At 51.2% G+C, this 22,571-nt stretch overlaps 2 protein-coding genes across 8 annotated transcripts; one reads left to right on the forward strand and one right to left on the reverse strand.

Moving 5' to 3' along the window:
- Window positions 1–56: 56 nt before the first annotated feature.
- Window positions 57–11,782, forward strand: LOC133510477 (importin-13-like). Of its 6 annotated transcripts, none has more exons than XM_061838411.1 (22): window positions 57–2,209; window positions 3,317–3,442; window positions 3,507–4,132; window positions 4,362–4,502; window positions 4,991–5,132; window positions 5,213–5,379; window positions 5,667–5,787; window positions 6,043–6,190; window positions 6,269–6,450; window positions 6,525–6,551; window positions 6,642–6,776; window positions 7,142–7,255; window positions 8,019–8,099; window positions 8,200–8,337; window positions 8,396–8,492; window positions 8,583–8,635; window positions 8,713–8,782; window positions 8,879–8,980; window positions 10,285–10,377; window positions 10,448–10,629; window positions 11,075–11,179; window positions 11,376–11,782. In XM_061838411.1, exons 1-22 carry the CDS (start codon window positions 2,150–2,152, stop codon window positions 11,448–11,450), a joined length of 2,985 nt encoding a protein of 994 aa, XP_061694395.1. In that variant the 5' UTR covers window positions 57–2,149; the 3' UTR covers window positions 11,451–11,782. The 6 variants fall into 6 exon arrangements, 4 of the variants coding, with proteins under 4 accessions (XP_061694395.1, XP_061694397.1, XP_061694394.1 ...); XM_061838413.1 differs by having other exon boundaries at window positions 8,879–8,937; XM_061838410.1 differs by having other exon boundaries at window positions 11,075–11,782.
- Window positions 11,783–11,915: 133 nt separating this feature from the next.
- On the reverse strand, window positions 11,916–20,604 carry fzr1b (fizzy/cell division cycle 20 related 1b). Of its 2 annotated transcripts, XM_061838439.1 has the most exons (14): window positions 20,446–20,604; window positions 20,125–20,320; window positions 19,425–19,526; window positions 19,285–19,348; window positions 19,086–19,210; window positions 18,918–19,000; window positions 18,649–18,832; window positions 17,967–18,032; window positions 17,732–17,834; window positions 17,464–17,645; window positions 14,294–14,527; window positions 12,428–12,532; window positions 12,265–12,357; window positions 11,916–12,189 (listed from the first exon to the last, which is right to left on the reverse strand). In XM_061838439.1, the coding sequence occupies exons 2-14, from the start codon at window positions 20,200–20,202 to the stop codon at window positions 12,148–12,150; spliced, it is 1,461 nt and encodes a 486-aa protein (XP_061694423.1). In that variant the 5' UTR covers window positions 20,203–20,320; window positions 20,446–20,604; the 3' UTR covers window positions 11,916–12,147. The 2 variants fall into 2 exon arrangements, with proteins under 2 accessions (XP_061694423.1, XP_061694424.1); XM_061838440.1 differs by having other exon boundaries at window positions 20,125–20,574.
- Window positions 20,605–22,571: the final 1,967 nt, after the last annotated feature.

Raw genomic sequence — 22,571 nt, forward strand, 5'->3', positions numbered from 1 at the left:
ATCTCGGCAGGTGGTTTTCCGAGTCCGAACCGAGCAGTCGCAGCCTCCCTCTCCCCAACGATTGGTGCCGCAAACCTTAAGACGACCGTGGGAAATGATCGACTTTCAATTCATTTGTCCGAAGATTTTTCACAATTTTTTTCACACGATTGTTTTCCGAGACGTGGCAGAAAGTTCACACGAGTCAATTCAACGGGTTCAGATTTGACCCTGGGAGAGTTCGTTTGGGAGGGCGATTCGACCGCAAAGCTGGCGATTTTCTGCCCTCTTGTGGCATTTACATGTAATATCCAATTTTTGACTTGGGGATTTTGTCATTTTGCGGGAAACAACCTAACGAGAGGAATATTTTGTCGTCATTAAGCAAATTTTTGTACGGTGATGAATTTAAATTGTCATGTTGTCGCTCTTGAGTCTTGAAAACCAGAAACAGGAAAACTCCAGTCGCGGATCAATGATGCTGTGAGGAAAATGATCCAATTTGACGTAATTTGTCAGGAAGACGGCTTTTATTAAAAAACCGCTTTTGCAGATATTATTCATCAACGTGCGGTGACGGGCAGAACATTGAAATGTTCTTCGACGGGATGGGACGGCAGCGTCGGTACGAGCAAACGCGCTGCCGCTCGCGGAACAGAGAAAAAAACAAACAACAAATTGTGTGAAGGTAACCGAGGACAGTTTTAACATGAACTCGTAGTTTCCGGATCGAATTGAAACAAGATCAAGACGAGATTTTCTTTCAGCGTTTTTGCTTGGTCGTGTGACCGGAGATTTTTCTCATGTAAAGTCGATGCCTTGCTCAATAGATGTTGGGAAAGATGTGACCTGCACGACTGTGAATCAAGAAAGACAAAACTAAAAAAAACAATATTTATCGAATTACAATGTCAGTAAATCAAACTGCCTTGGGGCATTATTATATCATATTAGGCGGGTGAGTATGAACACTATTTAAAAAAATTGGATTTGATCATCCGTTGATGCTTAATTTGGGGAGAAAACGAGTCTGTCATGAACCGACGGTGCGGGGGCGGACCCAAATGCAGGACTTGCAGGCAGAGGCATAATGTTCAATGTGGTTTTATTCAGGAAACTGGTTGATACCAAAAAGCAGTCCAAAACAAGGGAGAGGTACAAAACCGCCAGGCTAGGCAGGATCCAAAAGACGTACAGCAAGGTCCGATGACCGTGGGGCAAAGAAGCTTAACAGGACATTATAAAACAAAAGGTCACAGAATCATTGTGACCAAGGGTTGCTCGAACTTACGCATAGAAGCCGAGAGTCCCGCAGGCAGTGAATGCAACTGACTTAACACAAGGCAACGAACTGGCAAATGCCACGAACAAAACTCCAAACTTAAAGACATGGTCTGATTAGAGTTCAAATGGAAAACAGATGTGGCACCGCCCAGAGCGGTGGCCAAGCCACACCCCTCTTGAGAGTGGCCATGCCTTGCTCAAATTGAAGGCAGCGCGAATGGATTCTGAGCATCGAGATCCGATGGGATTCAATTCTTCATTTGCAGAGAATCGGACTGTGCTGCTAAACGGGCGAGGACTCGGACGAACATCTGGAGGACGTCAAGATGACGATCAACCTTCCACTCACCTCTGGACGAGCCGCCGAGGCTCTAAAAACCAGATTATGTTCTGTTGTGTTGATGGGAGGTGAACCAAAGCCAACATCATCATCATCATCAGGGCTAAAAATATCCTGGGGGGCAAAATTTGTTTGATTTGTTACCTTCAGATGTCTTCCGATCGCCACCCGGCCAGATTCCGATTTGCGAGCTGCAGTTTGCGGCAATCAGACTCGACCCAAAGTTTATTATTATTAGTTCTGACGTGAGCGACTGTGTGACGGTGCAGGTTGCGGTCCAGCCGCTGCTTCGTCACGAGAGAGGGTCTCACCGAGCCGGTCCGTGTGCGGCAGCAGACCTTCCAAGTCCACCGGGAGGTCACAGTATGCGGTCACGTGTCCGCGTGGACAGCTGACAGCCACTCGGCGTCCTCTCACTTGTCGCCGTCGCACACTTTGGAGTGCTGTGCGCGCTTCGGAACTTTCAGCGGTGGTTCCCTTCCCGGTGGATATTGAGAGGCAGTCGAGGGGTGCGGGGTTGGGGGGCCCACGGTCGCTTCGCACCCAATGGAGGGCGCAACTCGCGCTGGGGACTCGCAGGAGTTGACGGCGGATAATGTCGAGGCGGTGAGTTGCTTGCACTTGTCACGTTGAGGGTCGCCGAATACCGGACAGAGCGAGAGAAAGAAAACTGGAAAGCTGGAACACGCAGCTTTGGAACGGACTTTTGTCACAGCGGTCTGCCGCAGGGCCGCTGGGCCAAGCCAACCCTAAGCCGGACACAAATGATATGACCTCGCGTTCAGTGGGGTTGATGTTTAGCATGTGTTTCTGTTGCCTCGCCGGTCAACTCCGATCCCTGCGGAGATATTTTGGCCGACCCTGCCTTGAACAATTGTCTGAAGTCGGCAAAAATGGAGGCTTTTTTCCAGCGTGAGCGGCCTTTTTGAAATCATTCCGCCGCGTTTCAGTCAGATTGAAGTCTGGAATTTGACTCGGCCGCTCCAAAAATGGTGTGATGGTTCCGCCGATCACAGCAAGTTTGTCCAGGTCCCGAAGGAGCGAAGCGGCTCCAGACCGTCGCCCTCCCGCCACCGTTTGTGACCGTTGGCGGCATTTTCAACTTGACTCGGTTCATATTTCTCATTTGTTTGTCGGTCTTAAACATAAAATGGGGAAACTGTGCAAAAATCTAAGAATTTGAAAAGCAGGCCGATAGTTTTTTCCCCATTTGTGGCAAAGATCGGATTTTCTGCTTTGAGTGAATCGACTTTTTTACACTCACGTAATGACAAAGTTCTAAAGTATCGGGTTTGAACATCGCCTTGAAAGAAGATTGCGTCTAGCTTTGTCCTCAGCGTCCTCGTTTCCTTTGTTGCTTTGCGGGTTTTCTGCCGTATTTCAGAATGTAAAACAACAAATCATCGAATGGGGAAAAACTTTGCCTCCGTGCCGAGACAAACGAAAGCAGTTTCAAGAGACACGGGGGGTGGGGTGGGGTCTTAATACAGTCCAGCAGACTTTTCTGTAACATGATAGCGACCTTAAGCATTTGCTGCCCTAATAATAGCAACCTACCATCGGGCGCTTTGGATCGGTAACTACGACATTTTTGAACACTCTTCAATCAAGTGGATTCAGGATGAATATTTGTGAAATTCATGAAACTGTGGCTGGCAAGCACAAAACAAAATCTAGACAAAGCGACCCACATCCCGCGTTTGTGTCTCGCAGGCGCTCTACCAGCTGTATTTCGACCCGGACACGGAGCGCAAGAATGCGGCCCAGAAGTGGCTCGGCGAGGCTCAGGCGTCTGCACAGGCCTGGCACTTCTGCTGGGCCCTCTTAGGCCCCACCAAGGTCTGCTCCTCTTCTGCTTCGAAGCTTCTTTCACACCTACACCACCTTGTCGTCTGGTCCGCAGCTCCCAGAGGTCCAGTTCTTTGGTGCCAGCACCCTGCACGTCAAGATCTCCTCGCACTGGAGCGACCTGCCAGCCGAGCGGCACGAGCAGCTGAGAGCTCAGCTCCTTTCCCACATTTTGCACTTCTCGTCTGGGCCCAAAATGGTTTTGACGAGGTTGTGTGTCGCACTGGCCTCGATGGCCCTCAACCTAATCCCCGACGTCTGGGCCCAGCCGGTTGCCGACATGGTGCGAGCCTTCCGACCCGAGAACCCCGAAGGCGCCGGGGCGGCGGCGGAGCCTCGTCTGCACTGTCTGGCCCTGCTCGAGCTCCTGCTGGTACTTCCGGAGGAGTTCCAGAGCAGCCGCCTGACCCAGACCCGACGTGCCCAGTTGAGGGAAGCCCTGGCCGGGGAGTGGACCGCCGTGTGTCCGCTGTTGCGCCAGCTCCTCCAAAGTCAGGACTCGTCACCCCCGGTGAAGGAGAAGGTCCTCCGCTGCTTGTCCAGCTGGGTGGGACTGGACGTGGCCCTCGGGGACACGCAGGAACTGGTGCAGGACTGCTTTGCGACGTTATCCAGCCCAGAGCTGTTTGACACCGCCGTCGAGACCATCGTCAACGTCATCTCGCGACCTGACTGCCGGAGGTAAATACGCATCTCTTTCCAACCCTCCCGATGTGCCATTCTGCTATCGTCGCAAAAATGACACCTTTAATTTTTCCCAGATTTTGAAAAGGTTAGACGTCTAGTTATACTTTTGAACAAAATTACAAATTTGTGAACACTGATGTCTTTCGAATTGTACATTTTTGATGGAAAAATGACCCGTGGTTGGTCATGTCGTCGTGATGCGTTTGCGTGCGTGTTTCTGCAGGCACAGCACGGCTCTGATGAATCTTTTGCCCCAGGTTTTGGGTCTCCGCGATCAGCTGAAGACGGCAGCTGGAGCGGGCGACATGGAGACATCGCACGGGATTTGCCGAATTGCTGTCGCTTTGGGCGAAACGCACTCCAGGCACGCACCGGAAATTACTTTGATCCCTAGCGCTGGCGCTTTTGTCTTATGTGCAGTTTGTTTTTCCGTTGGCGGGAAGGGGGGTCCCGATGGTTCTGGTTCCACACAAGTCATTTCTGACTTGTGATAAGGCTGCAACCCAATTGTGTTCCTGCCTTGGGCAGATGCAGCAATGTACAATCGTGGGAATTCTTTGCCTTCTATTTCCTGTCTCCGTCAAATTTGCTCTGTCACAAGCTCTTCGGCCTCAATCGTCGCTGCCCCGCAGGCCGACGACAACCTCGGCTCGTGCCAGATGTGGCCGCTGTTTCTTGAAAGCCAGCAGACGGACACACACCAAATGGAATGACTCCCCAAAAAGGGGGAGGGAGGGAGGGAGGGACCCACAACACACTTTTATGATTGATTTGACGTGGATTCCGAGTCGTTGCTGTGCATTAAAAATGTCAACTGCATCTTGGGCGGCATGTCCCGTATGTGCACGACAGGGTTTTGTTGGAGCAAGTTGAGCGCTGGCAGGAGTTTCTGGCCTTGGTCAACATGATTCTGTTCTGCACCGGGATTCCCGGTCAGTTCCCGACCAGCGAGACCAGCAGCTCCCTCACGCTGACCTTCTGGTACACGCTGCAGGTGAGGAGCGCAGCGGGACTTCCTGGAAACCTGCAGACCTTGCGCAGGGGTTGTGGCCTCAATCTGGTCTTTCTGTCCAGGATGACATTTTGTCATTCGAGGAGGAGAAGCAGGCCGTTTATCTGCAGGTGTACAGGCCCCTTTACTTCCAGTTGGTGGACGTGTTGCTACATAAGTCCCGCTATCCTTCCCAGGAAGACTACACGTCCTGGTCTTCTGATGACAAGGAACAGTTCAGAATCTACAGGTGAGAAATCATCCAGATGATACCCGTTTGGATTTGAGAGCGTGAGCGTACTTGTGCCTTCTAATGATTCCAATACCGAAGCAGTTTTTTGAAGTACCTTGGCGACGATACACACAACTGAGTGTGCTTATGTTTTCAAATGCGGCAGCAGTTTCAACCGCCACCTTCCAAAAGCTATGCAAGGGTTTCTTTGATTGTGGAAAAACTTTCACGTTGGACAGGGAATTGTGTACTTTAGCTAATGGATTATTCCGAGTGTCCCCTCACGCCGTTGTCCGATCTTGCAGAGTCGACATTGCGGACACGTTGATGTACGTCTACGAAATGCTGGGAGCCGAGCTGCTCGGGAACCTTTACGAGCGTCTGGGCGGGCAGCTGACGGACCCCCGGCGCTCAGTGGAATGGCAGGTCGCAGAACCGCTGCTGTCTTCTTTTACGCGAAAGGAGCAAAAGCATTGATACTGATACACAATTGATACATTGACACTATCACTTGTTGATCGGACGATTGTACTCTGAAATCATTTTGCAAACCTCCAGCAACTTCCTTTGTGGTCCCGCCTGATTTTGCTATCAACCTTTTCTTTCCCAATCCACTTTTTGTCCACCCATTTGTTCCTGCCACATTTTCTTTGCTCCAATATTGTACTTTCCCCTCCGAAGGCTACAGAAGCCTTGCTGTTTGGTTTCCAGTCCATAGCAGAGACCATCGACGTCAACTACTCGGACGTCATCCCGGGTCTTATCGGCCTGATCCCCGGAATCGACATCAGCAACGTCCTGCTGGCTGACACGGTCATGTACACGATCGGTGAGAGGAATACTACTAGCTAGCGCCAACGCTATTCAGCCATTTCACAGGCACTTGTAACGGTGTCACGTCGCCAAGGCTCCCTGGCTGAGTGGCTGGCGGACCACCCGGTGATGCTCGGGGGCACGTTACCCACGGTGCTCCGGGCCCTCTCCAGGCCCGAGCTCTCCGTGTCCAGTGTTTCCACTCTGAAGAGGATCTGCAGGGAGTGCCGACACGACCTGGGGCCCTACGCCGGCGACGTTCTGGCCGTGTCCCAGGTCAGACGCGCCACTTTTGCGGCGTTGAACCCGTCACACCCGTAACGAGTAACCGTGACCCTCCAACTTTACAGGACGTGCTGATGAAAGAAATCCATAAGGTGAGTGAACAGTGAGCTTGGGCCCCGTTCCCGTTAGCCAAGATTGGCGAAAGGTTTGGGGTTGGATTTTGTCGCCTGGTGTGTCTGCAGAGCAGCCAGTGCACGTGGCTCATGCAGGCCCTGGGCTTCCTGCTCTCCGCCCTGCCGGCCGACCACATCTTGGGGAAGCTGCGCTCGCTCGTCAGCCCTCACGTCCGGCGGCTGGACGCGCTGGCCCAACAGGCGGTAAAGTCCAAGTAGAAAATGTGCTGAGATGACGATGAGGCTGCTCTGAACGACTTCGGTTGGAGTTCAGGGAAAGTAGAAGCACGCAGCACGGAAATATGAACGGAAGCAATAAGTACTGGCGTTGGGCTCATGGAGTTTACGTTGAATGACTTGATATTTTCTTTCCACGAGCACGAACAATTTATTGACTATCACTCAATTATTCCGATCCAGCTCACGTGACCTCAGCGCCAGCCAGTTCAATGTCACAGAACTCATTAGAAATGTCGACTTTGACGATGCAGTTTTCTCCTGAGCCTTCGCAGGTCCGACGTTTGTCGCCGTCCTCGCGTCACACTCAAGGAACGTCTGTCTCGCCGCAGGCCGATCCCGCCAACAAAGCGGCTATCGTGCGCATCCTGGCAATGCTGTCCAGCCTCTTCGCCGGCCTGGACGATTCGGAGGGCGCCGCGGTGACGGAGGGCGCCCGCAACCCGGTGAGAACCTCTTGAGCAAATTGCCGTCTGGCGTCGTGCTGTGCAAAGGAGCGGCCCTTCCGTATCCTTCCCATCTGGCTGCAGCTGCGTGCACTAGTGTGCTTGTTGCCCTCACTCGAACGATTAGGCCACAGTACATGTTTTCCTACTACTAGTCCCACGTTTGGCCTACTAGTATACCGTTAAACCTTACTAGTGAACAGCAGATCTGCACTAGTAAGACTATGAGGCTCAACTTGTAAGCATGGACATTCGCTCCTGACTTATAGAAAAGTGAAAAGCAGGAGTTGAAAACGAGAGACGACGAGATGTGAAACGTTACGGGAGAGGCAAATTCCTTCTACTAGTGCGCCCTAGTCATTCTCCCAGTAGGCTTTATTGTCAATTGACCATTTATTCTTTATCCTTGACATCCAGCGCGATGTCCGTGTGCCGTCCCATTAGTACGCTCACTGGGAGGGCGACTTTGGCATACTAGTAGCACAATTACATGCCGCTAATGAGGCAAAACTGTCCACTAGTTGACATCTATGTGTTACTAGTAGTACTAATGACAAAGTTCAACATGTCGCCTTTGACTATGCACATTATCGGCTATAGAAGTATGCCAAAGCTGTGCAGAAACGTCGTGGAAGAAACCGTTGCTCAACCGTCTTACTAGTGAGGACAAAAAGCTTGCGAGAACAAGAACCTGAGGCGGGATTTCAAGGATGCCGAGGGCATTGAAAAGGGCGCTCGGCGTGCCGTGTTGTTTGGCTTCCAGGTGGTGCTTGTTCTGGAGGAGCTTTACGCGCTGATCCAAAGCATCCTGAGCACGTGGCTGGAAGACTCGGAGGTGGTGGAGGTAAGAAGCTCGCCTTGGCAATATTAGCTACACCCACCGCAAATGTCACGTCGACGACGTTTCTGCGCACATTCCGTCGGCGCCTCTCGGGCCTCTCCAGGCGGTGTGCGGCTTATTCGGCAAGTCGGCAGGGAGTCTCGTCCGTGACGCGGGCCCCCTGGTGGCTCGGTTGAGCGAGACCCTGGGCCAGATTTACGGCCGCTGCCCGCGAGCCTGCGTCCTGGACCTGGCGGCTCAGGTAGGCAAAACCGCAAAGGGATCCCCGTCAGGACTCGGACGCGCTTTGCTCTCCTCAGATGGTTGACGGACTTGCCGGAGAGCGGCGACACGTCTCCTCCGTTCGAAACCTCTTGACAGTTCTTTCCTCTTCCACACTGGCGATATTTCAACAAGGTATTGATATATATATATATATATATTTTTTTTTTTAACGAAATATATTCCGCTAATACATTTGACTCAATATTGCCCTTTTTTTTCTAGGCGCCAGGGATCATCCGGATATTGCAGAGTCCTTCATGTCCCTTCACGCTCAGGTTGCGCCAACATTTTGGCGGGGGCGGGGGCGGCTTTCTCATTTGGACCGCTTGACTTTCAAACGCTTTGTGTCCAGATTCTCAAAAGGAAACCCGATTTCTACCTCGACTCGGATCGCCTGGATGCGGAAGCGCTTTTTTATTGTGGTGCGAGTCGCTCTCACGTCGACGCTTGATCGTGTCCGGCAAGAATATCAGAAACCTAACAGAAGCGCTTTCACTCTTCTGCTTCGTCACGTTTAGGAATTCTGTCACTTCAATTTCCTGAAACTTCCACGGTAAAAGCCGCAAGCCACTTCTTTGTAAGTTCACGTTCGGCAGGAGAAATTACGGAAATAATGAAAAGTGAGTGAATTTGTTGCGGGTGTCAAACGGTTGCCCTCGTAGAACATCGAGGACGTACGTGTACACGCAATCTTCAAAGGTCCACTGTCATGAAATGAATGATTTTTAATATGTTATTAATGAAAAAAGGCAGCCGGAATGGACCCATCCATTTTTCCATCACGCAACATGATTTTGACAAATATGGCTTTTTGGAACTCTCACCATGAAAATCCCCTCATTGGATTCATTTTGGAGGAGAAGCAGGAAGTGACGTCAGTAGCGTGTTTATAGCGGTTTTACCTGCGGGAAGGTAGCTCGTCGTTCCTTCGTGTTAGCCAAAATGCCAGCCCGTTGTATTGCCGGATATTGTCGGAACACTCGGGAAGATGGATTCATTCTTCATACCGGTTCGTCGTGAAAAATGGATTCCACGGGTGCAAAGGACGAGAGCTTCGTGGGTTCCCAATGACGAGTAGGTGTGTATACGGCTACTAAAAATAATAATAATTTGGGTGGGGGGATAATCCTCTCAGAATGTAACAAAAGATCCACGCACGTAAGTCAGGGGTGCTAAAGCTGTCGACGTGACCGTCGGCGCCGAGCACGGCTTCGGACGAGCTGGCTCGTGCATACAGTCTGGGAGTGTGTTGTTAGTTAGATGTGATCCGCATATCATCTAAATAAGGCTCGAAACAATAGGGATATATCCCCGGTCACTTGTGAGATGTTCTTTTCTTTGAAAAGAGCTTCCGTGTCCCGTAGTAGGCGGCACAGCGTGTTTTCAGTGGCGAACGTCGCCGTGTGACGTCACGGACAGACGACGCAGGCAACATGGCGGCAACTTGCATGTCGTCGAACGACGCTTCCGCAACTTTGCGCGTGGATGACTGATGTGCTCTCCGCTCATATTTACTTTTTCGTATGGACATTGAAGTGAATAATGTTGTACGTATTTTGTATTACAATATCTATTTTAGAACGTTGACCTTTAGGCGGCTCGCGTACATTCTGGAAAGTGAAACTTCACAAAACGCAATCGACGCTCCTCCAAAAATTCACCATTGGCTTTAGAGGCCACAAGATGGGAGACGGCAAGGCGCTACTTTTGTCAACAGGGATATCCTCAACTTATGCCAACGTAGTTGCTTGGCACCAAGGTGGTGTCAACACCTGCAACTGCGGTCAGTTAAGTTTTATTTGGAATGAAATCCAAAATGACCCAAAAATGCTTGGATTTTTTTTTTTTTTGGCGCTTGGAGTGCGTCGTATTTGCACAAATCCTCGTTGGCTGTTCTCCCTTCCTTGTGCGCTTCTTCCCACAGACGGAGTTTTTGCCTCGATGTCGCGACGCCGCGTCGTCTCTCGGCGAGCTGCTGCGGAGGGACGGAAAGCTCCTCACGGAAACCGTCCTGCAGGTCTCGCTCAGTTTACCTTTTGAAAAAGCGTCAATGCCCGCCCTCGTGACCTTTGACCTCGGACTCTCAGGCGGCGGGCGGCGGATCTCCTCGCAGTCTGACGGATTTCTTCTCGGAGGTGCTCGCGAGCCTCGGCGGACATTTCCCGCTCCTGCTGTCCCGATGGCTCGCAGAACTTCTGCAGTCTGCCGGATTCCCGTCGCCGCACGTCTCGGCGGAGCAGAAGCGCAACTTCGCCGAGCGGCTTCTCAGGTGAACTTTTTAGCCAGTCGGACTCGGCGGGCGCTCGCTGACCCGCTGGAGGTCACCGAATTCGCAAAAGCACAAGCAAAAGCGCGACGCATCGAATGATAAATGCAACCCAGGCGGTTATCGGGACAAGGTTAAGAATATCGGAATCGTTAACTTTGTCGTGATTATCATGTTTTCCCCTTCGTGATGGAGCCCAAAAAGTTCAGCAGGATGATGCGTTGCAATTCTACGTCATTGAGAACAACAACAACGACGAAAATTGTCGCGGGTGATGTGCGTTGCATCACACTGAAAGCTGCATTTGCGTCAAATTGCAATATGCAGCTTTGCCAAAGAACATTTTGTGTGCGTTTTGCCAACGTGAATTCTCATTTTGGGTTTTACGTACGTGTGGACGGATTGCGAGTTATCAGATGAAATGTTTGTTTGTTTTTTCCACTCCAAGGGAGCAAAGCAACAAGCGTGGCGTGAAGGAGGCGGTGAAGGAGTTTGCGCTGGTTTGCCGAGGCCTGCCCGGGGGGCTCCGGACGCCGCCGTGACTGACGCCTCGGTGGGTAGAGCGCTGGTTCGCAAAACCGGGGGTCGCGAGTTCGTATCCCGCTGCATCCGAAGTAAAAACCGGGACAACCCGAAGGAAACTTTTTTTCATCAAAGCTCTTTTCGTCATCAAACTTTCTCTCGGCTTGTCCCGTTTGGGGTCACCACAAATATAATCTCAGATGGACGCTCATATTTGTCTGGCACAGTTTTTACACCGGCTGCCCCTCCGGGGAAGAGAACTCGCAACCCCTGGTCTAGCAAAGCAACGCCCTAACCACTGAGCTCTTTGTGTCACCAAATGGATGAAACGATGATAAAATCACTCATGCTTTCAATTTCATGTTCCTTTCATGTTTATGCATCAGGTCATCACCTTTGCTCATATAATTTGAATGCTCACGGACATATTTTGACAGGAGCTCCTTGAGCTGTTCCACGCGACGGCATCATGAACACATTTTAGGGAGCCAATCAGAATCGAGCATTTACCAGAACCGGGCTCGGTATCGTAATTTGTGTTCCCGCACAAACCGTGTAGTTCCACTTCAAAAATAAAAACCTTTTTACAATATACAATCGACAATAAAGAATCTTAAAAAAGTTGACAAGTTTCCATGTTGCCTACTTTTCCATGCCTGGAAAATTATGAAATTGAATTCCAGACGTTACAATCCTTGCGCAGGAACCCGATATTGATTGTTTATCTCTGTTGAATACGCCCAATAAAGACACGCACCAAATCGGACTCGATCTCCCTCACGTCAGAGTCCTTTATTCGAATATACCATAAAATGAAACACTTGTCCAAACAAAAATCATGATTGAGATGCCCATTTTTTTGTTTTTTAAATTGACTGATGTCGAGGGGCACGAACAAGATGATTAGAGTGCAGATTGTTGTCAAAAACAAAAGGAAAAGAGCCACGCACGGTGGCAAAGCGCCGCAGGTCGGCCATCTCGCGGGCAGCGCCGCTCGGTCTACCGGATTCGCGTGAAAAGGTTCAACACGGACTTCGACTCCTGGCGGCACAAAGACGGCGCGGTGGGACATTGCGGCCGATCGCCTGACCTGGCGAGGGGGCGCCCGCCACTCACCTTGGTGGAACGCGTCTTGCTGAAAATGTTCCAAAAGCGAAGCGTCTCGTCGCCCGCGCCCGTGACGATGGCCTCGCCGTCGGGCGACACGGCCTGAGGGAGGGAAGGAAGGAGACGGCCGTGAGGACCACGTCGGCGGATGGCGCCCAGGCTGCCGTCATACCAGGTAGAGGACTCTGTAGGAGTGCCCGGTCAGTTTGGCCACTTGCGTCAGCGACGGGTACTTCCACACCAAGATCTGGTTCTGAGAGTAGCCGTGAGTGCTCACCTTGACCCGAACGGCGCAAACACAAAAAGACACATTTGCCATGTCCGGACCGCATCATATCGCGTGCGAAGATAGTGACGTGTTCTTTTTGTCGTTTGCACAAGAAAATGGAACTCTTCTCGATTCGGGTGGAACTTTTCAACGCAAGACCAGTCGCAAAAGGGGCGTTAAACTCGCGGGCCGCATCGTTACAGTGCCAGTTGCCCTCAGCGGGTCGCCCGGAATGTGAGATGAGAAAATTTGGACTCACCAAATCATCTTATAACGTATGCATCCCAGCCATTTTCTTTGCCGCTTATCCTCACGAGGGCCGCGAGGAGTGCTGGAGTCAATCCCAGCTGTCATCGGGCAGGAGGCTGGATACACCCTGAACCGGTCGCCGGCCACTCGCAGGGCAAATAGAGACAAACAGCCGCACTCACAATCAGACCGACGGAGGCATTTACGGTGTCCAATTAATGTTGGGTGTTTTTAAGATGTGGAAGGAAACCGGAGTGCCCACCCGGAGGAAACCCACACAGGCACGGGGAGAACATGTAAACACCAGACAGGCGGGGCCGGAATCAAACCTGGATCCTCAGAACTGTGAGGCCAACGCTTTTACCAGCTGATCCACTGTGGAGTTCGCATGCTCTCCCCGTGCCTGTGTGGCTTTTTTCCGGTTTCCTCCCACATTCCAAAAACACGCAGCGTTAATTGGACACTCGAAATTGCCCGTAGGTGTGATGAGTGCGGCTGTTTGTCCTGCGATTGGCTGGCGACCGGTTCAGGGTGTACCCCGCCTCCTGTTCGTTGACATCTGGGATAAGCTCCAAGCCCTCCCCGCGGCCCTTGTGAGGATAACCGGCTAAGAAGATGGATGGATATTGTTCAAGTCACAGATTTAGTAACAAAAATGCTTGTAATATTTTGACGTCATCACTTATGACATCATTTTGGTCCCAATTTAATCATTTTAGTTGACACGATTTGCTGTCGAGGGCGTCATCAAATGATGTGGCGGGTCGGCTCTGGCCCCGGGGGCCTTGAGTTGGAACCCGCGGGGCAATTGTAGAGAGCACCCTCTATCTATCTATCTATCTATCTATCTATCTGTCTGTCTGTCTGTCTGTCTGTCTGTCTGTCTGTCTGTCTGTCTCTCTCTCTCTCTCTATCTCTCAAACCCACCACTTCACATTAAACTCTAAATAAAGCCATATTGATTTATTTTAATATTGTTATCAGAAACATATCTATCTATCTATCTATCTATCTATCTGTCTGTCTATCTATCTATCTATCTATCTATCTATCTATCTATCTATCTGTCTGTCTGTCTGTATCTCTCAAACCCACCACTTCACATTAAACTCTAAATAAAGCCATATTGATTTATTTTAATATTGTTATCAGAAACATATCTATCTATCTATCTATCTATCTATCTATCTATCTATCTATCTGTCTGTCTATCTATCTATCTGTCTATCTGTCTGTCTGTCTGTCTGTCTGTCTGTCTCTCTCTCTCTCTATCTCTCAACCCACCACTTCACATTAAACTCTAAATAAAGCCACATTGATTTATTTTAATATTGTTATCAGAAACATATCTATCTATCTATCTATCTATCTATCTATCTATCTATCTATCTATCTATCTATCTATCTATCTATCTATCTATCTATCTATCTATCTATCTATCTATCTATCTAATCTACGTCACACTTGTAGTTAACGTTATGAAGGTCGCGCCGGTGTCACTCGCTCGCTCGCTCGCTCACCAGTTCGTTGGCGTGCTTGGACCAGGCCAGGTTGCAGACCTGGGAGCCGGTGTCGGTGCTCTGCAGCGCCTGACCCGTCAGCGTGTTCCAGAAGCGCAGGCAGCGGTCGGCGGTGCCGCCTCCGGACGCCAGCAGGCCGTGCTGGTGAGGGGACCAAGCGATGGCCTTGACGGCGGCCAAGTGTTCGCTGTACTGCTGCACCGGGAGCAGGCTGGAGCTGTTCCACACTAGGAGCTGATAGCGCACAACGAAAGCCCCTCTCGTCTACTTGGCTCTTTTTTCTCTCATCATTTCATCACAAACCGGCAGGACTCGGCACGCTGAATTTCCGGGAGGAAAATCAAAGTTACTGATACGAGAACTTGCGTGACCGAAGGGTCCCCAAAAAAAGTTTCTCGTCTTTCTTCGTTCGCCTTCGCCGCTGCTTCGTCTTAATATCAGGAGCTTTTTTTTTTTTTAATTTGACATTCGCTCAAACTTTCTTTTCCGTTAACGTCGCTCGCTAGTCGTCATGTTGTTGCAATACACCAGAGGGTTCTGGGAGCTGGGGTGCCAGAATCCGGCGGCCATTTTGACAGCAAAACAAACGGCGTCATTTCTGAGATGTGTTTACATTTTTATGCGCGTTTGTCTTCACTGCGTTAAAAAAAACAAGTACCGTGATTCCCGGCCTACAGAGCGCGCCTGGTTACAAGCCTCACCGAGTACATTTGGAAAGGAAATACCATTTGGTGCATACATACGCCGCAGCGGTGTAAAAGCCGCAAGTTCCCACATTGGAACACGAGATATTTACAAAGAAAGATTGTACACAGGAAGAGTTTAACGCTAGTGCAGTGCTAACGCTAACAGGTCCGGTTAAAATCAACCTGACCGGTAAATATCACCGAGGCACGCCAGTAACACAGCAGCAACACGCTAGCGCGTCCGGTTAAAATCAACCTTACCGGTAAATATCACTGAGGCACGTCAGTAATACAGCAGGAACACACTAACGCTATTTCGGCGCTAAAATTAACAAGTCCGGTTAAAATCAAACTTGTAAGTATCACTGAGGCACGTCAGTAACACAGCAGCAACACGCTAACGGTATTGCAGCGCTAACGCTAACAAGTCCGGTTAAAATCAAACTTACCGGTAAATATCACTGAGGCACGTCAGTAACACAGCAGCAACACGCTAACACAAACAAGTCCGGTTAAAATCAAACTTACCGGTAAAGATCACTGAGGCACGCCAGTAACACAGCAGCAACACGCTAACGCTATTGCAGCGCTAACGCTAACAAGTCCGGTTAAAATCAAACTTACCGGTAAAGATCACTGAGGCACGTCAGTAATACAGCAGCAACACGCTAACGCTATTGCAGCGCTAACGCTAACAAGTCCGGTTAAAATCAAACTTACCGGTAAAGATCACTGAGGCACGTCAGTAATACAGCAGGAACACGCTAACGCTATTTCGGCGCTAAAATTAACAAGTCGGTTAAAATCAAACTTGTAAGTATCACTGAGGCACGTCAGTAACACAGCAGCAACACGCTAACGCTATTGCAGCGCTAACGCTAACAAGTCCGGTTAAAATCAAACTTACCGGTAAGTATCACTGAGGCACACCAGTAACACAGCAGCAACACGCTAACACAAACAAGTCCGGTTAAAATCAAACTTACCGGTAAAGATCACTGAGGCACGCCAGTAACACAGCAGCAACACGCTAACGCTATTGCAGCGCTAACGCTAACAAGTCCGGTTAAAATCAAACTTACCGGTAAAGATCACTGAGGCACGTCAGTAATACAGCAGGAACACGCTAACGCTATTTCGGCGCTAAAATTAACAAGTCCGGTTAAAATCAAACTTGTAAGTATCACTGAGGCACGTCAGTAACACAGCAGCAACACGCTAACGCTATTGCAGCGCTAACGCTAACAAGTCCAGTTAAAATCAAACTTACCGGTAAGTATCACTGAGGCACGCCAGTAACACAGCAGCAACACGCTAACGCTATTGCAGCGCTAACGCTAACAAGTCCGGTTAAAATCAAACTTACCGGTAAAGATCACTGAGGCACGCCATAACACAGCAGCAACACGCTAACGCTATTGCAGCGCTAACGCTAACAAGTCCGGTTAAAATCAAACTTACCGGTAAATATCACTGAGGCACGTCAGTAACACAGCAGCAACACGCTAACACAAACAAGTCCGGTTAAAATCAAACTTACCGGTAAAGATCACTGAGGCACGCCAGTAACACAGCACAACACGCTAACGCTATTGCAGCGCTAACGCTAACAAGTCCGGTTAAAATCAAACTTACCGGTAAATATCACTGAGGCACGTCAGTAACACAGCAGCACACGCTAACACAAACAAGTCCGGTTAAAATCAAACTTACCGGTAAAGATCACTGAGGCACGCCAGTAACAGCAGCAACATGCTAACGCTATTGCAGCGCTAACGCTAACAAGTCCGGTTAAAATCAAACTTACCGGTAAGATCACTGAGGCACGCAGTAACACAGCAGCAACACGCTAACGCTATTGCAGCGCTAACGCTAACAAGTCCGGTTAAAATCAAACTTACCGGTAAAGATCACTGAGGCACGCCAGTAACACAGCAGCAACACGCTAACGCTATTGCAGCGCTAACGCTAACAAGTCCGGTTAAAATCAAACTTACCGGTAAAGATCACTGAGGCACGCCAGTAACACAGCAGCAACACGCTAGCGCAGCGCCATCGCTACTGCCACGCTAGCAGAGCGCTAACAGGGCCGGTAAAAGTAAGTTCCTCGGCATATGTATTCCGCCGGTCTCACTCTTGTCTTTTCCGCTCGAGTGCCCCCTTGCGACCGTTAGAAAAAAAATGCACAAATTAGCCGCATTAACCGCAAGGTCGAAAGCGCGTGAAAAAAAGTCGCGGCTCGTAGGCCGGAAATTACGGCAAGTGGATTTCAAACTTCTGCCAGCGTTCGGCCTGCCGACGGTGAAGGCCTCGACTCGGAACGCCTGAAACGTTGAAACAACTTTTTGAAACTAAATTTAAGGTGCGCTGGTTTCAGCAAGTGAGACGTTTTTCCCACATAAAAGCCAGACAGCAGAACATCTTTTCACGTCGACGATCAGAAGATACGAAAATGAGCGAGTTACTGAATGGGAAGTCGTCGACCTTGTTGTCGTTGCCGCCAGATGCCAGATGCTGATGGTCAGGTGACCATTTGAGGCCGCACACTTCCTGCCTGTGGCCCTGCAACCTCCTCTCGGCGGACGGCGGGGTTCTGATGTCCCGCTGCAAGATCACCCGGTCGCGACTTCCCGACGACAGCTGCTCCCCGTTCCACGCCAGGGCGCCTTGGACCCGAGCAGTACCGGAGCCCGGACAGGGGACGGTAAGACACACGCGGCGTGAACGGTAAACGGCGGCGGGCGTGACTCACCCACACGAGCCGAGTGGCCTTCTAAACTGGTCAGCTTTCGCCCGCCCGCCGCGTCCCAGATCTGAACGTAACCTTTGTGGGTCCCGACAGCGACCAGGCCCCCCTGAGAGAGAACGACAAAGATTTGGTTCCATTTACAAATGACATCAAAAAAACTTGAACATTTTTCTTACTGTCCAAATGTACATTTACGTAGGCCTCGTGACCTCGGACATTGCGATTGCCGGTGGCTCACCCGCTCGTTCCAGCAAACGGACGTCACGGAATCGCCGTCCGCCGAAAGGTCGCACAGGCGCGTCACCTGTCGGCACAAGCGAGACATTCGCCACATGAGGGCGCTGCGGCACGACAAAAAGTCGCCGTGGAACGTCCCAGGCGGCAACACAAACAGTGCGCGTGCCAAACGATTTCTCGCCGAGTCGCCACAAGGGTCGCTTCAAAGGTCGCCCGACGGTCCGAGATGTCCCTGTTGACCTCCAGCCACGCCAGTAAAGGTCAAGTGAGGCTGCTCCACCGCACCTGACCCAGGCCGCATCCAAGTAAGCTTGCTAATCGTAGACTTGGGACACGGTAAAACCCCTCCAACAGAAACTGGGCCTCGGCTTTCTCCGCAACTGACCCCGGAATGCCGCAGAGCTCTGTCCCCGGCCCCCTGCTCTGCTCCTCCCTCGCCTTCAATTGAGGCCGTTTCCCCAACTAAAGCTGTCACAAAGCATCAGGCTACACGAGCGTGTCCGGCGTCTCTGGCGACGCCGCCAAAATGCAAAAGGAGTGACGGTGGATCTAATGAAAGGCTCGCGCCGACAGCGGGGACGGAACGTGTGAGTCCAGGGGCTTCGTCCCCCAATTCGGGACCGTTAGGACAAGTTGCGACAAATTCCGACACGCTGGACCAATAGATGGCATTGTGATCGGACCTGGCTGGTGCAGGCGCTCCACAGGTAGACGCAGGCCCCCAGACCGACGCTGAGCAAGTTGCCCGCCGACCAGTCGACCAGGTTGAGGTAGAAGTCGTCCTGCAGCTCCGGGGCGTCCAGCACCTTGAAGGGGATCTTCGAGATCTTGCGGGCCGGCTTACGCGGCGAGCGGAGAAGCTTGTGACTGGAGCAGCGCGAGGAAGGAATCCAGGTTTGTGGCAGAGCGGAAGCGCGTCCGTCGCCCGAGCGGGCGTTAAAGCGAGCTTTACCTCTTGGTGGTGAGCGGCGAAAGCGAGTAGGGCGAGACTTCGTTATCGCCGCCGGAGGGCGCTCTCTTCGTGTGGACCGTGTACTGCAGAGGGAGAAGAAGAAGAAGAAGAAGAAGGCAAACATTTCGACGGCTCGCGAAGCCAACGGTTCCGACACGGCGGGCGTACCCGGAAGAGGTTCTGAGAGCCTTGAGAGACGGCGTGGCGCCTTTCGTCCGTGCGAAGCTCCGACACCGACTCGATGCCCGCGCCCAGCAACTCGTTCCTCAGTAAGGCGGCGTACGCCAGCGTATCTGTTGGCGGTGGCGGAACACGCTTTGAGAGACGCCATCGGGCACGTCGACAGCCGGCCGAGAGGATTCCCGACCTTTGCCCGATTCCGAACTGGCGTCCTTGGCTTTGCGGTTCTGGCCCGGGGAGCGACAGTTCTCCTGGGACGGAGCAGAAAAAAAGACGGGCGGGTGGTGGGGTGGGGCGGGGTGGGGAGGGGTTTGGCGGACGGCTCACGTTGGCGTAGTGGAAGTTGACGCTCCAGTTGCTTCCGGCGCGGGTCGGGATGAAGCGGTCCCCGGACTTCGCGCCGACCGGGCTGCGCGTCGCGCTTCCGCACTGGGGAGGAGCACAAAGATCATAAGGTACACCTGCACAATCGCGATGAACGCGTCCAATCGTGCCAGCAACGTGAGGAATTTGCCTTTTTTTCATTTTTAAAAATGCATCCTGTTGGTTGCAAAGTTTTCTGTAATATGACTTTGTTTTATATCCCGTTTATTTTTGAAAGGCACTCTGTTGTAATCTTCTTCTTCTCCTTTTCCTTTCGGCTTGTCCCGTTAAGGGTCGCCACAGCGTGTCATCTGTTTTCCAGGATGTGGACTCTGGGAATGGACTCTATTATAAATAAATAAACTCACAATAAAACAAATCAAAGTCATTTTATTTGTACTGCACTTTCCAGCCACAGATGTCAAAGTACGGGAGGGAGGCTTTAAAATGTTTGTTAAAGATATTTTATCATTTAAAAGCGCGTCTGTGATGCCTTGAGATTGTTTCACAGCCTCCACACGGTCTGTGTTTTGGTTTTTTTCTACTATTATTATTTTTGGTTCAATCGAGTTGGACTGAAGGCTTTTTGCGCGCATCCTGAGCGAAAAGCGCTCACGTGACGCAACTTTGCGGGCAACATTTGGATGGACTCGAACGATCTCACCCTGGTGATCCGGGCCTCGGCCGGCAAGTTGTGGAGGTTGATTTGCCTCAGGAGTCGCCTCTCGTACTCCCGGTCCATGTCGAAGGGGCACCGGGGCACCGGGGCACCGGGGCAACCCCCTCCCGACCCCGGCCCCGGCCGCGGTTTAAAGCTGCTCCGCTCCTCCCCGGTGTGGAAATCCAGGCGGAAGTCCCATCTGCGAGGAAACGCCGCGACGCCGTCACCGCATCTTAGCGGCTCTCCATCGCCGTTGACGGCAAACGACGGCGCGCGTGACAGCGGTCGGAAAAGGGCGGCGTGACGTCACAACGAGCCTCTTACCCCGGCGGCGAATCGTTTCAGGTGCCTTCGTTCATGTCCGCTCGTCGTCGAGTCGCGAAGCGAGAACGAGTCCGGGCGCACCGCGGCTGTTTACGTTCGCAACAAAAATGGCGACGGAAGCGGCTGCAAGCCAAACATTCTTGGGCCGACTCGGAGCCGCTCGTGAGTGACGCCTGCTGGCGCAACGTGGCGCCGCGCGCGCTTCTCGCTTTTGGACACCGGGTGGCGCCAATGCTCTACCCCCCAAAACAACAACAACAACAAACAAAAGTGTGCGCTGTGTGAGGCCACATTGGACTTGAAAAGGAACGGACAGGCCGGCAATAAGAAGAAAACATCCAAATGTGTATTCATCCATCCATCCATCCGTCCATTTTCTTTTGCCGCTCATCCTCACGAGGGAGTGCTGGGGCCGATCCCAGCTGTCGACGGGCCTGAACCGGTTGCAGCCAATCGCAGAAAACATCCAAATGTGTATTCATCCATCCATCCATCCGTCCATTTTCTTTTGCCGCTCATCCTCACGAGGGAGTGCTGGTGCCGATCCCAGCTGTCGAGGGGCCTGAACCGGTTGCAGCCAATCGCAGGGCACATGGAGACAAACGACCAATCGCACTCACAATCACAACGAGGGGCAATTTTTTTAGTGTCAAATTAATGTTGCGTGTTTTTGGGATGTCGGAGGAAACCGGAGCGCCCGGAGGGAACCCGCGCAGGCACGGGGAGAACGTGCAAGCTCCACACAGGCGGGTCCGGGATCGAACTGTGAACCGGCTGCTCCACCGTTCCGCCTGTTCATACTTGTCAAGTTAATTGAACAATTTCTGTTTCGAAAGGTTTTTTTCTGTTGTCCAAGGGCCTCCACCATGATGTCACCACGTTCTTGGCAAAACTGGCAAAAAGACGACTTCAAGTGCAGGGGGGGGAGTCGGCTTAAGTTGTACCGTCATGATATGTAAAGAAGATGGTAAAAATTGGCCTCGTAAATCGTACGAATTTTGCCAATTTGCAAAAGGCTCAAATTGTGTCTTTTCAATCGGACAACCAATTCTTACGTTGTTTTTCTATATTTTGAATGCATCCGTCATAACCTTTACACACAAAAAAAATATGTCGCCAAAACCACAAAAGACAAGAACGCACAGTTTTAAAAACTGCACGTGTGTGAATTTAAAGATCTGCCAGATTTGACTTGAAATTAAATACCAAAATGCCACCCCCCCCACCACATTGCTTGCGGCCCAGTCACAACACAACCTTATCGGTATGGGGGGGGGGACGTGCGGGGGGGACCGCGTCGGAGGGGAGCGGAGAGGGCAAATTTGGCCAGCTGGCTCACGGACTTCGCAGGAATTCACAACAACAAAACAAGTGGGTGACGTCGACACCCGGGCCAAACCCGCAAAAAGAAGAAAGTTGCTGCCAGTGTTTTTCCGTCTACTTGACGTCGGGGACTGTAAAACGCAATCGGGTCTTGGATCACGTCACTTGCTCCGAGTCAGCAGAGTGAGGAGTGCGTGCTTTGTTTGGCAAAGCTTTATGAACATGAAAAATAGCCACAAGTTTGCATCCCCACTGCCTGAAGCGTTTCAGAGCAGTCAGGATCACTAAATTGATGTCATTGAGTTAAGTGTCACAATAACAGGAATCCAAGGAATTTCTCCAGCTTCCTTAGTTTGGAGCAGCATTTCCTTTGAAGTGCAAGACTTGGGTCAAATGTTCTGGGCGAGGTTTTGACAGTACTCCTTGGGAATCCCGGCCCGTTGCTCCTGACGGAATTGCTGAAACTGAGTCAGGTTTGTCGCCTTTTCAGAAGTGTTCTATGGGGTTCAGATCAGGGTTTCGTGATGGTCCGCTCCAAGACGTTGACTTTGTTGTTCTCGAGCCACTTTGGACCATTTTGGCGCAATGCTTTGCGTCATTGTCTGTTTGAAAGACCCATTTGGACCCAAATTTGACCTTCCCGGCTGGATTTTGTACCCGGCGTTTCATTCTCATCAGCGAACGAGCCAAGCCACGTTTGCATTTTCTGTCTAAGATGAGACGTGAATCCACGGCGATGTTCCCCCGCTCGGTGCCAATGTCGGGGGGGGGGGGGGGTTCGTCTCCTTCGATTCATCATGAGA

The sequence above is a fragment of the Syngnathoides biaculeatus genome, chromosome 13 (genome assembly GCF_019802595.1).
Source record: "Syngnathoides biaculeatus isolate LvHL_M chromosome 13, ASM1980259v1, whole genome shotgun sequence".
NCBI lineage: Eukaryota > Metazoa > Chordata > Actinopteri > Syngnathiformes > Syngnathidae > Syngnathoides > Syngnathoides biaculeatus.